General features: G+C 42.1%; 1 protein-coding gene across 1 annotated transcript in view; it reads right to left on the bottom strand.

The window, feature by feature from the left end:
• ATP8A2 (ATPase phospholipid transporting 8A2) overlaps nucleotides 1–17,233 on the bottom strand; it is a 302,037-nt gene that overhangs the window by 26,911 nt on the left and 257,893 nt on the right. The window contains exon 34 of the mRNA XM_088522215.1: nucleotides 1,898–1,986. Coding sequence (XP_088378341.1) covers nucleotides 1,898–1,986 — 89 coding nt within the window. The remainder of the gene's footprint in view (nucleotides 1–1,897; nucleotides 1,987–17,233) is intronic.

Raw genomic sequence — 17,233 nt, 5'->3', positions numbered from 1 at the left:
TATGTGTTCATCTTGAGAACTTCACAATCTCTGCACATTCTTAGTCTGAACCACTGAAAGGAGTACATTACCAAGATTTCTCTAAGAAATATTAAAGAATAGGCTCAGTCAGTAAGAGAGTTTTAAATCAGCAATAGCTGAGGATGAGCCTGCCTTGCTCTGGCCTGTTTTACAATTCCATAGCCGTTTTTCAAAGCACTGATAAGAGCAGAGGATAACTTAAGGACACATCCGACCTTCAGCTATCATGAAAACATCTCGAAAATGAAATCAAAATCTTGGACACCAAGATGATGCTGCAAACAATTTATCTCCTGTTTAACTGTAACGACAGGGGTATTCCATTGACTTTGTAAGTGGTTTTAAATAATGCCTGGTCCAGGAACAAGACCTGTTGTACTAAATTAATTTTAAGATTTATTTTTAAGCTTTAAAAAGCTGGTCATAGACACAGCTAATGTTAAGTATCCAGAGCTAAACAATCTAGCCTCAACTTTAGACTTTTAAAATCATTTTCAATGGGGAAATCTAATAAATGCACCAAAAAAAATCTCTAGTATGCTAGACTATTAAGTTATAGTTTGGCCTCAACAGACGTATTACATTATCATACCTACCTTTAATTTTAGGAGCGTAGCTCATGAAAATTAACCTGAGGGAAAGGGAAGACATTTTGAAGTATTTAAAGCACATCAGTATTTACTGATTAGTAGATTTGCCTACTAACAGTTCAATTTAGCTGGGCTATCAGCCCCATAGGAAAAAAAAAACAGATTTCCAGATGTGCATATGACTTGATTTATCCTTTTAAGCTGATCTTTGAGATGTACTTGTATTCGTGAAACGTTCTGCTCTTCCAGCATTCCTCCCTAAAGAGGAATCTTCTTTCACTGACAGATAGCTCCTTCCCAGAGCTAAGTGTAACGTATTATGATATTTAACTTTGGGTCAAGTGACAAGTTAGAAATAGCATCTCTTGCCTCATACCCTTCTTGTAATGAGTTATGGAAACCAGAATACCCTCAGGAAGAAAAGGGTATGGCTTTCTTTGCCACTCTTCTAGCACACTGGGAATGCGACTATCAACTCATCTCTCAGCACTCAGAGTCCATGGGAATCTTTTACTTTGGTCCAAAGAAAAGCATTTCCTCAAAATAAAAGCTTCTTGGTTGTAACACAGCTTTCCACTGCGAAGGATGAAAACTTCGGGGTTTAAGACATTTAAAGCAAAGTGAACAAAACACAAGAAATTATACATGAAAATGATAATTCTACACTGAAATGCAATACTTTGAAAACAGGGAAATTTGGGAGGAGAAGGGAATGACACACACCAGTGTTCTGCAAAGCTAGTCACACCTCTTGGGGTAGGGAAGGAATCAGGATTTTCCTTCAAATGTGGAGGCCAGAGAGTTAGGCTCTTCTGTCAGTTAGATCAGCCAAGTTGGGGAGGACTCACTGTTAAAGGAGAGCCTAAAAAACTGGGAGCTTGCAGGGCACCAAGTACCACAATTTTACTTTCAACCCAACTACTCAGTCCAGCCAAAGAAAATACTGGGCTGCCTTCAGGAGCAGTGCACCTTTAAGGTCTAAATTTGCCTCTAACTAAAGGTAGACAGAGCAAATAATCATGAAAAGAAAGATCTTCATTACAGAGAGAAGGCTCCATCCTCTAGCTCCAGGACTAAAACTGCTCATTCTTTCGCACTACTGGTTGCACTTGCATATAAGAAATGACTCCCACTTTCAGCTTTGCTGAGAGGTCCACCAAAGCAATATCACTATTTTGCATTCCCTGAAAGGCTTTGCAGATGCTTTACAGAGAGATACTGAACTAGCACAGCACATGCACGCAGAACGATTCCTACCACACCATGAGGGCTCTTTGAGGACTTACGCTCTCCATGCCACATCTTTAACAAGGCACGCAGTGGGCACGAGAAATAAGCCAAACCAGAAGTATCCACAGCGCAACACCATTCCAGCCTGCGAAGAAACAAACAACAAATGAGCATTTTCAAGCCATTACACTAAATTAACTGGTTATTTACAAAAAAAAACAGTCGGAGCAATGGCATCAAATGGGCACTGCAGCCACAATCACAACTATGTTGAAATCCCAGTAATGTTCAGCAAGTGTGGGACGGGGGAAGTCTCATCAGCTCTTAATAGAAATTGTGCCTGCAAATAACAACCAGGAACATTATGTCCCATTGGCATCACTTCCTAAAATCTAAAATACTTTGGATATCTTCAGAATGACAAATTATATATATATATATAAACATACATATATATACACATTTTGACCTAATCCTCCACTGATAATAATTTATGCATCCAGGTCGTTATGTATCTTTCATCCAGGGAAAATTGCATGACAAATACGCTTCATTTGCTCTGTTGTCCAACTTTTCTGCCCTTTGCTTGCTCTCCCTCCACCCATGCTTCCAGATTCCCGAGAATCATCAAACTGACATAAAAAAAAAAAAACTCCACAAAATATTTCCATCATATTCCACTTAAATACAGCATTTCCTGTTCAAATTACTGCCGTCTGAACCCAGAATGGGAAAAATTCACTCCTGTCCCCACAATTGGCTTTTGACAAACAGAGAGCTCAAAGTTTACACTTGCATTTCTTTCACTGTCGCAATGCTTCAGGAGAATGCTTGCTAGGATTTGAGAAAGATGATGTCCAGAAACCCAACATGTCCCAGAATACATAACCCAACATGTCTCAGAATATGTAATTACTTGCAGAACAAAGTTGAAACATGGTGCTTTTTTTAATAGAAAAGCTGTTGTAGGGCTCTCCTCTTAGAACATTTTTCAAATTAATGGTGAGTTAGGCCGTGAGCCACTACGTGGAAGACACGTTGCCATCTCTTGCGCACAGATGTGTGCTTCCCATAAGGCTCCTTTAAGTTCTCTAGTAAAATTTACACCAGTGAAATGTCTGGAATGAACTGTGTGCAGCATACACAACCCCAAACGCGGGCTGAAAGGTGTCAGCAGCATTTCCCGTGGCCACACTCTGCCTTCTTGCCAGCCATGGATGTTGCCAGAGGCCTTCCTCAGCGCCTGCGTTTTCCCCCAGCGCCTCACAGGCCACGTTCGCAGGCACGCGGTGCTCAGGCGCGATGCCGTGGGGGGCACGCAGGTGGACGGGGAGGCAGGTAGCGCCAACGCCGCCTCGGAGCGGCCGCCTGCGCCGGCTCACGCAGGCCACGCTCGGTATCACCACAGCGAGTGACCGAGCGAGGCGCCTGCGGCAGCCCGCGGAGCTGAAGCGTTGGGGACCCGCAGAGAGGAAGCTGAGCCACAGAACACAAAACTGAAGAAAACGCCCCCCAGCCACGTGAGGAAACGTGATTTGTGGCTACACCCTCTGTAAGACAAGTCTGCTCGACTGCAGCAGCAGAAGGAACTTCTGCTACTCACTACAGAGAAGACTCAAAACTGAGAAAAACCAGCACATTTCATGGCTGGAACATCCACCTGTAGCACCCCAGATTTTCCCACCCTGTTGATGACTACTTAAAAAGCGTCTGCCTCACAGTCCAGCCTTGTTTAGCAGCAACTTGCCCTTTGACTGTCAAGCAGTGAGGACTTCCAAAAGCATTTTGCCCTTTTTGACTGTTAAATCCCCTGAGCTGCTGCTGCTGCTGGAGCGCCAGAGCAGTGGTAAATCTTGTACTGAAACCAAGCGCGAGTTACACCACGCTGAAACATTTATGGACACTTTGCCACCCACGTGGAGAGGAAGTAAACAAATTCCAGGCTGAGAAAGAGCTCTCAGTCATTTGCAATCTCTCATGCCTACTTCCACATCGGAATGCCCGGAGCATATGGTCAGTTCTGATCTAGGCTTATTTAAGGAAAAGGGTAATAGGAGGGAAATCATTTTAACTCTTTCGTTAGCCGAAGAGATGGACTGTAACAAGAGGGTGGTAAAATGCCATTGGATTTGCTCTCCTGCTTTGCTTTGCCTTAGCTGTGACCCTGCAAGCGCGAGCAGCCTAATCACGTCAGCGTTTCCAGCGACCCCCTCCCATCCCTTGTGCTAATGAAGGCCAAACAAAGGACCAGAGAGTCCTAAATGCATTTTCCGGTATTTCTGATTTAAGTATTTTACACTCCACTTTCTTAGATAAAAGCAGCTCAAAAGGCTTTTAATACACAAAACAATTCAAATACTTGCCTAGTAAAAACTAAAATTGTAGTACTATGGTTTCATTCAGTAGCCTCAAATCACTTTTGTTATCTCATATGTTAAGCTCTCTTTGCACTGAAGAGCCTCGAGCCAGGTACTTTTTTACCTACAATTATGGATTTTACTTAGGTCTTATTCTGCAAACTGCACCACAACTGTTCCTCTCATTTCAGCCCTGTAACTCACAAGGAGAAAGAGCTTGTTTTTTAAACAAATTCAAAATTTGACCAGCTCTGTCATCACAGAGGCCCCATGACACACAACAAGGTCATTTTTACTGCGGCTGCTGGTGTAAACATTAGTGACTAGCACATCCAAAGCCAACTACCAGAAACCATTTGTCACAGGCACCCACGGAGCATGCACAGCTAGAGTGAGTTCCCCCTTGAAGACGTTGCCGCAAAACTGGCTGCCATCACTACACTGCTGTCCAGCAAGCCACGTCGAGGCTGCCACAGTGACCCTGCTCCTTTCAGGGGACAGAGAATATTTTTAAAAGGATAGATAGAAAAAGAAAAGAAAGAAAAAGCTTAGCTCCAGGAATTTCATCTGAGCAGCAAACAATGTAGGTTCCAACGTCTTTACCATGAGGTGAGCATGTTTAAGTATATTAAAACAAAGAAATAAATGAAAGGGGGTGGGATGCAATAGCACTGGCAGCCAGCAAAACCCCCATCAAGAAGATTTGCTCGGTACTATGATTATTTTAGAAAGCTTGGGTTAAGTTGTTTTCATTATATATAAAAAGACTATATGTTTTTATTACAGGTTGCAATAAGGAATATATTACAAGCTATTTTTCCACTTTATTATTCTTTCCTAAGATGCAAATAAGTATAACTCCTCATTTTACTTTTCAACCAATAGGTGGTGCCACTAATTTCCATAATTCCTTCCAAATGAGAAATACAATGGCATAAAAAACTCAAGTAGGGGCAGGGAGAAAAATATTTTGGTATTCTTATCACAGCATGGTTAGGCAACGACTGGGGACCAGTAAATGATTCAGACAAACCAAGAGTCTCAGCCTCCTTCAGAGATCGTTCAAGACAAAATTTAAATTCACATTTTGAATAATAAAAGCTTTTATTACTTCATTTCCTCATATATCCATGCATCCTAATTCTGATTAAAAACAGACAGTGAAAGCGGCAGATCACCAAGAAAACAGCTGGCCTTGTATTTACAGCATGACAAAAATTATTACTGGAAGCGTGCCCAGATCCTGATCGTATCTGTCTCCACGAGGCACGGCGAGGACCCAATAAGCTACTCAGTTTTGGTTTCATATTCGTTTGGATGCCAGTTTTATACGACCCAGATCTGAGTTCAAACTGTGCTCCACTAGAGACTTGCGGCATCACGGCCAAGGGACTTTGTGCCTCACCAGTCCGTGCTGACTGCGTGGGCTCAGACCGCAGCGGCCGTAACTGGAATCATCAGCTGCCATCACAAAGATATGAGTGACAGAGACAGCGGGGACAAGTGTCCCTGAAGGATGCAGCTGCCAGGAGGCACGGCTTGAGCCGCACGCTGCAACGGCAGGACAACAGCAGAACACGTTTATCTGACCGTTACACACACGCGCTCTCTCTTAGAGGGTCTGCATGATCTTGGTCCTCCTAAGGCTGGGTGTTTGAAAGCCAGCACAGGTAGTTCTCTTCATTCAGAGGATCTGGAAGTTTAACTTTGAATGGGCAAAACCACGAAACCTTATCAAACCGCTGTCTGAATAATTGTTCAGGAGACATGCAACCTGCCACTTATGAACACTGTGAGCACATTCATGCTTTGCAAATGATTAGAAGATATTTTGTCACACAACATTTCATTTTCTTGAATTGTGCTGAAGGCATAAAGTCGCAACAGCTTTTCCTGCCATTCAAATGATAAGAGAGCAATTGTTAAATTTGGCCAAAACCACCTCCTAGAATTTCTATTGATTTATGTGCAGTGATCAGTATCTTCATTCCATGCTGCTATATGGTATAAAACACCCAAATTGAGTTATATTTATTGTATTATACAACAGGACCCTTGAAATGCCACGAATATCAGACCCACGTTAAAGACCTCGTACGCTAAAAGCCAAGTGCTGAGAGATGCCACGGGTGGCTCATGGTCACACAAATCAGTTGCAGAGCTGGGCAGGTTGCCCAAGTCTCTCAATTAGATCAGACTACACAGAGCCTGAGCCTGGCGGAGCCCGAGTATGAAATACAATCAATAGCCAGGAATGCAGTCTCTAGGATTTTCCTCGTGCACGCTGGAACATAATCTAGCCTCAACCTGAGTCGGTGCTTAAGAACTTTTTCTCTAATATAACCGTGGCCAGCTCCAGGCTGGACAGATTTACTAGATTCAGGGCTGACAGGTGTGATGAACAGATTTACCAGGTCCCTCTTCAACCAGCAGCTTGGCTGGAAGCACAACTAGAGCACAGCCCCGGCGGGTTAGCGGCAGTCTTAAAAAGAGAGGCAAGAGGATCTGAATTTCCCTCCTGCTTACACTGCCGGGAGTCAGGAGTAGTGCAAATGAAGTCAGCAGAGCTCGACTACTGCAAGGTTGGCTGGATATTTCCATGTCTGAAGTAAAGATGTGCAATGTTTTCCATAATGTAAGAGTTTTCATTCTAAAATGACTCAGATGAAAACAATGACCTCACTGGCTGGCTGGATTTAACACAATGACACATTAGTCCGATCTCAAACCTATTTCCTCCCTCTCCCAGTCTCCACTCATACAGCCGTATCCCCCTGTGAGCAATAAAAAGGTAAAGAAAAATCAAATATTTTACTTATTTTTCTTAATTTCTACAGTCATACTTGAAAACATATGGAAGCCAAACATCAGTAAGAAACATATAAGAAACCTATCTACTGTCCAGCCTTTATATCACAGCTACCACACCTATTGGTAAGATTCACTTAAAGCCTGCATACAAATGTAGGAGTAATATCTTGAGAAAAAGGAAAAATGCAAACACTGTATCACAAAGGCATATGGATGGTATTCCTTATAAAGGCCATTCTGAGGCACAGGTTTCAAGCAAGAATCTTTTCATGGAAGAAGTTGCTAGCTATGATGCCTACAGTAAAGCATGAAAATACAAACAAAAGCACAAAAATTGGGAAAAATGTAAGAGAATTAAAAAAATAAACCAACTGCTTAAATAACTCTTTTCTCAAGTAAGTTCCAGAAAGTGGCAATAAAATGCTTCAAATACCAATATTGACACCTTCAGGGAAGAATAACAAAATGAAACAAATAAACACCCCACTTCACACGGACCCACACGATTTTGGAGGAACCGGTGAGAGTTACTGCACCATAGCAGCACAGCAAAATCTTCAGCCCTTCTGCTCTCTTCAATTTTCTTGTTTGAAGCTATTGGATATAGTAAGTAAAGTCTGTAACATCTTTTCATTCTTTCTTAAATGGAACTGAAAGAGATTAAAATATATTAATGCAAGATTCATGCATATAATATTGAGCAAACTTATCCGAAAGAGTGCTGTTAATAGCCCTTTTTTTTCTGTTAACTAAAAACAGACTCTGCATACACATCCCTGGCCGAGAATAAAAAAACACATTACTATATCTCATTACTTAATTAGTACACAACAGTACTGATTAAGCAAGGATCCTGCCTGTGTTACTTCCTATTATTACTCTGATAGCAGAGAATTAAGAAAATTAATCAGATGGCATTTTAATTTGATTTTATGATTCACTGCCAGTGTAAACTGTGATGCAATCTTATGCAGGCCACCATTTCACATTCATTATTGGTTATAGTAAAGTATAACAAATAATGCAAATAAACATTTCTTCAAAGTCATTTGGAAAAAAACACTGGTTAAAAACTACTAATAAAATCATGTGGCATGTAAATGGATATCCAAATGGATTTCTGATGAATTGCCAAAATTTCATTTCTTTAGTAAATCTTTAGGTCAATGGCACTGGGGGCTAATTACTATTCCCAGTTAAAACATTGTATACTAGCCTGAGGCCCTTAGCATCAATCTCAGTTACTGATTAAACGTCATTTCTTCCTTTACACATGTAATTATTGACCACGAACACTTAGAAACAACCTGGGACACAGGATTCTGTTGATGACATCTTAGAGACTTACTCTTCTCCCCCTGACTCAGGCTTGGTTATCCTCATTCACGAGACGGTTTGAGTTTTCTTAAATCTCTCCAATTAGAAGGCTGTGCAACACAACATAACCTCCCTTTACTGCAGTCTAAACTGAGCTGCATGAGCTCACATCTGGAGATCACAGAATCCCAGAATGGTTGAGGTTGGAATGGACCTCTAGAGATCACCTAGTCCAACCCCCTGCTTCAGCAGGGACACCCAGAGCACGTGGCACAGGGTGGCATCCAGGCGGGTTTGGAAGATCTCCAGAGAAGGAGACTCCACAACCTCTCTGGGCAGCCTGTTCCAGGGCTCTGCCACCCTCACAGGAAAGAAGTTCTTCCTCACATGGAGACGGAACTTCCTGTGTTTCCACTTGTACCCATTACCTCTTGTCCTGGCACTGGCCGCCACTGATGGCCCCATCCTCTTTACAGTGTGGCTGAGAAGCCCCTGGGGAGCTGCCCAGTGATGCAGAGTGACCTTGCGACACTGCTGTAACTTCACTGCGCCCACATAAAATCTGCCAGCAAGTGTGCTTTCCTGGGTGAAAGGCAGCTCACTCCCACAGCAATTCTTGCAACTCTTGCAGCTTCCTCCCCTTCTCAAACTAAACTAACACAGGCACAAAGAGCACAGCGTAAGCCTGAAACGATAGCTTTGATAGAGCTCCCAATGAAACCAAGTCTTGTTCAATGTTTCACTTTGGTTTAAGCTTCTACACTGCATATACAAATAAACTTGCATCTTAAAACTACGCTTCTCTTTCTGAAGTCACATTCAGCTTACAACCAAGTTTGATACCCATAGCTTTTTCTGTGCAGGTTTTATTGGTAACCACTGTTGTAGAGTGGCTGCCCCTATTTAATAACTGCGCTTTTATCATGAAAACTGCAGGTGAAAAGATTAAATTTTACAGAACCGACTTTTAAATTTAAAGCCCCAAGGGAGTAATTAGGCTTAGCGGAAGCTGTTACTTGCCAATGAAGATGCAAGATATTTGTACAACCAGCCAACTTACACCTACAAAAAGAGGCAGATTCTTCAAACTTGTGTGCTCAGATTTTCCAACTCTTCCTGCATCAAAACAGGCTTCCTTGCACAAAATGCATCTGTATTTCAAGATATCCCCTCCTTCCCAGTATGGACAAAGAAGCATCCCTAAGTAAGAAGGTGATTCACCAAGGGCAGCACAAAGATTACAGCAAAAACACACTGATCTAATTCCACCTCTCTCTCTGTTTCACGGTATGAGTTTTGGCATGTTTCCCAACCTTGAAGAAAATGCAGAAAACACAGTTGACTTTTCCGGAGTGTTTTGAATATATATGCTTTTAAAGAACTGTTTATGGGAGTATTTTTATTTTTTATATATCTAAGTAACAGATAATAACCTTCCCCATCTCACTCTATTATTGCTTTGCCCATTTTCAATCATCTTTGAAGTCCAGATCTATTCTTCTGTATGCTTTGCTACTTACTGCATCTTTGTGCCAGACATCTTTGTTATTTGCAGACCACCTCAAGAAGGTGGATAAAAAAAAAGAAAATATAACTCATATTACCTAAGCTACTCTATCAAATATTTTGAGTAAATATAATTGGCACCTATATACCTGCCTGGACTATCAAAATAGCTTTGTCCTCCGAGTGAAGCTGTTGACCAAAACTCAAATTCTACAGCATAGAATCATAGAATCATAGAATGCTTAAGGTTGGAAGGGACCTCTAGAGGTCATCTAGTCCAACCTCCCTGCACACGCAGGGTCACCTAGAGCACGTGGCACAGGACTGCGTCCAAGCGGGTTTGGAAGATCTCAGGGGTAAAACTTTCATCAAATTTGGTTCATATTAGACTTTACAACTTGTCCCACATTTGGCAAGGTCCCACATTGATTTATGTGAGGCTTCTCCAGTGCCTTTATCTGGAATTTAGGTGGGACATGAGAATGGTCTGCAGAAACCTACCCTTGCAGGCAGCTCGTCACAAAGTGCTGAGGCTCCGCACACCGTTTGCTGCTTGCAGAAAGCCACAGCGTTAAGACCCACACATGGAAAGGACTCGGTTTTGATATTATGTTTTTAAGATGTGGTTTGAGATGAAGTTTACTGGGATATCGTGCTTCCCTGTGTTTCACATCTTGAAGACTCCTTAATAAGTCACGACTTTCAGAAAAATGGCTTGTAATGGTAAAGAACAAATTTGTTCTACCAACTGCAAGGCCCAGAGAAGATGATCTTTGTCATATTTTCAAATTGGGGTCTAAGCTTATAAATCATTAAGTAAGCTCAAAAAGCAGCAGTCAAAAGCAGCTGAGAGTATTTCATTCCAGGCACAGGGCTCTGCATCCCGCAAAACTATGTCTTTTAAACTTAGTTTTTTGTCTGTTCCCTGTTACAGCAATGGAGACGTGCATCAGATAAGAGTCATCTGCTTCCCTACAATACATATTTCTCCAGTATAGAGCAGTTTATTAGCTCAGTCACTAAACATTTGCTTGGGATTTTATCTTCACTGAACTACTATTCAGTAGCTATGTTCTTAAACGTGCTTTGAAAACAGTTAGCTCAAAATTTAATGTGTTCTTTACCACTGTAATGTCACTCTTGAAGTCTCTATGGACTTTATGTTACTCTGGTACTTTGCAGTTTTAACTCAGATCAATGGAGTCTTATCAGAAATGGGTAGTTTGCTTCATTTCCTTCAATTCTCTTCCCAAGTAATTTTGCTTGGGTGTACATGACTTCATTATACAACCACTATGCTTTAGTTTCTTGAATTATCAAATACATAATATCACATACATAGTATATTATCACATACAAAATCTTCCTAAAAGCAGAATTAATATCTGTAGCACTTTACATAAATCCTCTTTTTCACATCACATAGTAAAACACAGCTACAGAAGTTTGCTCCGCGTCTACAAATAAATGAAATGCAGCCAGCTTAACTTCCCAGCCCACAAAGACTCCTGAAAAACCTTACTGGTATTGCCTGATACTCCACGTCTACATGTAATAGCTAGTGATGTAGCAATTCCTCTCCATTTCTCAGTCTTGGTCATCTACCATCCCTATTTCACCGCACCTGGCCAATTTCTGAGCTGCTTTTGCCTCTTGTGGATATTCAGAATGAGAGAGCCAGAGATAAATGAAACAGCTGAGGGAAGATGGGCCCGCAGTAAATGTTCTCTTAGTCATAAAACATCTACAAAATGTCAAAGAAAGACCACAATTCTAGCCAGAGGTGCCAGAGGCTGTGTCGGCAGTTGCAGCTTCTCCCTGTCCCTGGACAAGCATCCTGCAAGGGAAGCCTTTGCGCCGGGAGGCAGGAAGGCGTCGCTGCTTCGAGAAACCCGTGCTGCCCACTTCTTTGTGAAGAACAACACTGCAGAAATACGATAGCACTTGGTGCATTAAACTCGTTTTATTATATTGATTTATGCTTTCCCTTTAATTTAAAGGTACCAGGAAAACATTTGTTTTTGATTTGGATATTCCAATCCACGGAGACCTATTTCACAAGCCTCCTCCGTGCGGGGCCTGTCTGTGCCTCCGCAATGAATTACTTCCGCAAACACAGGGGCCTAAAGCCTCTCCGAATCCTTCCCCGTAATCCCCGACATCTGTTCCGTGTCCAGGCTAGGCCAACTGTGGGAATCTGCGAGGATCTGCTGTCAGCAACAGCGCAGATGAGTAAACACGCGCGCCGGCGTCGGCCCGCCGTGCGGTTCCAGCTGAGAACGCGGGCGGGAAGCCGCGCTCTCATTTAGAGCAGTCGTAACGTCAAGGAAACACCTGTTAAGAAACTCTCCAAAATAAATTTACCAAGAGTCTTTCGAGAAAGACAGAAAAAAAAAAGTGATTGACAGCAGCAGTGAAAGATCTGACAACAGCAGAAGTCAAAGCTCCTTTATGAACTCAGACTGACAAAAAAACATATAAACAGCACCGCTTTTCATTTCAGTGGCAACAGTTACTATTTCATTTTTCATCTTTCATTTAAAATAGATACTTCTCAGGTTGGAGGACCAAAATTTGGCAACTTTTGACCTGTTATGTTTTCTTCTGCATGTAAAATTCATATCATAGCCTTAAAAGAAATGCTCTTTACAAAATCATGTCATCAGTATAGCATCACGAACAGGCCTAAAATAGCTTATGCATGGTTAATGAAAAGGTGCATGATGACATTTTGCTTAAACCCTGCAATGTAAATAAATGAAAAGCAGTAATTTAAGAATAAACGTTAAGGAAAGGTTTGAATTTTCCAAAGCCATGTAAGTGACACCGGAAACAAACCCTGTTTTAGGCCGAACAGTCAGTAGGCTTTTAGTACCAGTGGCATTTTTAAAGATCTTGCAAACAATCTTCTCAATTTAACCAATGTTTTTCCCTTTAGGGATTCTGGAGGTTTTCCTAGTCCCCAGGTAGGACTCCCTGCTGCTTCCCTGTGCACGTATCTGAGCAGTGATCAGACCAGAGGCTGGTTACTAATGACTTAATTTTTTCTAGTATGACTATAGTGGGATTTCCAGAAACACTTGCATGATTTGGGAATGCTCAAGAAGAACAAGATCAAATATTTGCAATATTTTGCATGTCCAAGCTACTCTCTAACCAGAGTGCCCTACTATGCTACATAGCAGCAACTATGCTGCTTACCTATTTGAGTGCTATGCCCTTGTGCACTAGGCCTACCCGTTGGGGTAGGAAATGTTATTTCCTATGCTGTGAGTATGAAAAAACCAACATACACAGCAAGTAAGCAGTTTTCCCTGTATCACACAGAAGTTTTGGGCCAGAGGCTGGTGAAGGCAGCTGCATGGAAAGGCAAAGGCAGCAATTTCCATGGGAAATTCCAGCGGCCAGGGAAAGCAGTGTGTCTCTCAGGGGGCACCCACTGCCCTTTTGCGACAGAAACATCAGAGAAAATGAAAAACTTCCCAGACAGGGCACAGCAGGTTGCCCTAAGAATCTATTTGCTTACAAGTCAAACAGATCTTTTCTACCAGATACCCCCTATCAAATCAGACTCCCAAGTCTTGTTGGTCCAGCTTGCCCAAGTCCTTTACCAAAGCTTTGGAAATTGAAGTGTCACAGATTAAGTTCCTTGCATTGAAAAGTAACTGGTTAGACAAAACAAAACAAGCAAGAGGACTAAAAAGCAGTATTCTTAATGCAGAGAGAGCATTAATGGAGCTCTACAACTATCTGTGTTAGGATCTCAGACAAACAAAAAAAGAGGTGAACAGCAAGGCAAAAGTTCAAGGGGGTACTGTCCCCTTCAGGTAGCAAGAACAGTAAATTCCGACCAGAAAGAATATCAAGAGAACTTGACCTGCAATGAAATGAAATTCACTGGCATTAAGTGAAAAGTAATAGACATGGGAGAAGTGATAGCATCAATGGTCAACTGAAGACCTAAGGAATGAGCTCTTGTTGATCAGCAGTCCAAACAGAGTCACTGGCACTAACAGGATTAGAGAAACAAACAGAACATTTTGCTTCTATAAAACCCCATGCTTCATCCACATGCTCCCTTCATTAAAAAAAAAAAAGACTTAGGAGCACTAGAAAGGGTTGAGAGGAATGACAATGAGAACAGTCAAAGTTAAGGCACAGCTTCACTGTGAGCAACAACTAATGTCAGGACTCTCATTTTTTGGAAAAAGGAGAAGAGAAGGAATATGTAAAGGCTTGTAAAAGCAAGAGTGCCAGTGAACAAGCAAACACAGAATATTTGCTCCTTTTAAGAACTGGGGACACGAATCAAACAGCAAGTGGCAGGTTCAAAACCAGCAGGAGCTGATCTGCCTTCCCATTACGCACAGGGCTCATGCAGAACTCTGGGGATCAAGAGAAAAGTTTAAAATCAATTAGATGATCTCAGGCTTCCTCTGCTACCTTCACATTCTAGATCCCCCTCTTCTTTTTTTCCTCACATTACATTTTGTGGTGTCATGATAATTTTTCCCTTTGTCCTTCAGGAAATGTCATTCAGTGGGGCCCAACCTGCTAGAAATCCTGCAAGCTGAACAGAGAGACATGAGTTCTCCCGGCTGGTCACCAATCTCATCAGCGATGCTGGTCTCCAAAGACAGCTCTTGATTAAAGAGCATCCAACCTGCTTTTTCTAACCCACAAAACATGCGAAAGGTCTTTTGGGTCCTTGACTGTTAATATAATGAATAACCCTGCTCCCTCAGAGCGGGTGCCATGACCACACTCGTCCTGTCGCCCTCGCGCTTCGGGGCAGGCTGAGGACCTTTGCGGACAAGAGCTGGGACTTGATTTGAACTCCTCTCATACAGAGGCCAGGAAGCTGCCTGCCTCAGTGACACCTAAACCCACTGCAGCACTTCTTTAAGCTTTCCGTTTTTTTTTTCCAGTCAACTGAATCGAGGGCAAAGCAAGGTGCATTTACACCAGGAAATGAAAGGGGGAAAGGGTAAGAGCGCAGGCATTAGCTGTAACAGAGTTGACTAAAGATCATTTTACCCGAGGAAAGTGAGGAGCAGGCTTTAGGGTTCAGCTTCTCCTTAAGCAACAGCTTTCAGGCCCAAAAGCCACATGCTGAGAGCAGCCTGCACCCTCCTGTTTAGCTCACAAAGCAAAGTGGGGTGCAGAAGCCCTCCTCCATGGGAACTACTGCACTTCACAAGGGACAGGAATCAGCAGAGCTGCAGAGATCGGGTCTGCGGCAAGTGTTAGAGTATCACTGTATCACCTCGTCCTTGCAAACACATTTTCCAGCACATCCAGGGCCAATATGGATTGGAGGGGAGTGATTGGGGCACATTCTGAGCCCCAGAATAAAACCCCGGGGCTTTTACTCTGCCTCCTTTCCCTCCTCCTTCGGAGATAGGCAACACATACACACACAGAGGATGCTAAAAATCTGCCCTGAGCTGGAAACTGCTCACAAAACAAATCCCACAACCATATATAATTGAATAATCCAGATTTTGGCTTACTCAGTCTTATGAGAACCAAAACAGCATTTTAAATACTTATGTTTGCCCTCCTTTAGCTTTAATTAGTCTTCCCTTAGGCTCACAAGCCTATCGAATTTGAGACTTATTTTTAAGTAAGATAACTGCTTGACCTGGAGAGTTTTCTTACCTGTTCTCCCCTTCAAGTTTACCCTGAGCTTGTTCACACTCTTTTACTGTTTTACCAGAGGCTTGAAAGCAAAATGGAAATAAAATCAGGGGAAAAGACTTCGTCTTGTCCACTAGCTGGAAAATGTTAACCACACCAAGCAATTGCAGTCTCGCTTGTAGACCCTGTGGGTCCTCCCGAGAGTCACAAGATTAGGTGAGACAGGAGCTTTTCGTAGTTATAGGTTGTGCTATCTTGTTTCTCTGTCAGATCTCAAAGCGGGGCTTGCTGCGAGAACTCCTGGCTCCTCCGAGAAGCCCCTTTGCTGCAGGCAGCCAAAGCGCTATCTAAGGTCTCATTACAGTTGTCAAAAGCTGGACTCTTATTGCTATTGCACAGGCAAAAGTATTACAAGCCTGGGCAGCTGAGAAAAAATGGAAAAATGATATATCTCTGAATCAAGCCAAATATGTCGAAGAGGGATGATCCAGAAAAAATTATTTTGTGCTATCATTATGTGCTAGATCACTAACAAAACAACCCAAGAGAAAAAAAAAATATATACACATAAAGGCGTGTGGAAAGAAGGATTGAGCTAGTGGAAGATTCAGAGTGCCAACTGCCTATTAATAGTTCAGATCCATTCAGATGGGATATGGTCATAAAGCTCTAGGGATTCACACATCCCTGCCTCAATTCAGGGCACTAATAACCAATCGGTAGTTTAGATAAGACTCTATAAATATTTAAAATTTTTAATCTTTTGAGTGCCAAGAATAACATTTCCCATCATGTCCCTGCCTTTCCCACAGCGACAATGATGAGATTTCTCATCTGGCACTGCTGGCACCAGAATGATGTCAGGTGGTTTTAGTAGTGGCAGTCAATTAACTTTAAAAGTTACATTTAATTGACCCATTTCCTGCTCTGATAAACAATTGTAAACAAATACTTTGCTTCAAAAGAGGAGCTTTGTTCACAAATTAAAAAGGGAAAGAGGCCATTTGAATTATGCTAGCCGTGGCTGGGTAAGCATTTTTATTGTAAACACTGGTTTTAGGACTCAGAGGGAAAAATGTGAAATTAAATATAATGGGACAAATTCCTCCCCACTTTAATATGACAATGGTGCCTCCTCACACAGCAGTCTACCACTTCTCATGTAAAAAAAAATAAAAACAACACAAAAGCAAACACCATTACAGCACTGAAAACCATGTACGTATGTATATTTACATCACTTTGATTTTCCTAACCTTTCTTTAGTCTTTTCACTTTCTGTTCATTTCAGCACAGGAAGTTCACTTATCCTGTTCCACTTCTGCTTAGTCAGGTTTGGGGTCTGCTTCTTGTGCCATGACACCACATCAGCTCCAACAAAGACCAAATCCAAATCACTTCCATTTCTGCTTGCAGCTCTAAAAGCCACCCTGAGAAGCAGGAGCTTTGAGACCACCTTCCAAACATTTTAATTATGTAATTGTGGCACAAGCCTCCATGGCAATAATTCTTTGTCAGCTGGAACTATGCAGGGAAGTATCAAACTTCAGATGCTTTTAAGCTGATTTGAAAGAGGCCACAACACAGCTACTCGCAGCTCACTAGAAAGTCACGGTTCTCGTTACTCATTACCCTGCTCCCCCACTCTTTTTGGTTTTTAATTTGTAAGCTCCTTTCCTTATCCATGGAATATCCATCTTCTGTGGATACACACTTGCCTGTGTAAACAATTTCGGATCCAAGCACAGAGTATACTACACA

This window comes from Tinamus guttatus, unplaced genomic scaffold (genome assembly GCF_059628265.1).
Source record: "Tinamus guttatus ecotype Peru unplaced genomic scaffold, ASM5962826v1 Tinamus_guttatus_pri_ptg000150l, whole genome shotgun sequence".
Classification (NCBI taxonomy): Eukaryota; Metazoa; Chordata; class Aves; order Tinamiformes; family Tinamidae; genus Tinamus; species Tinamus guttatus.
Note: the sequence above shows the minus strand (reverse complement) of the source record. Positions and strands in the feature narration are given on the sequence as shown.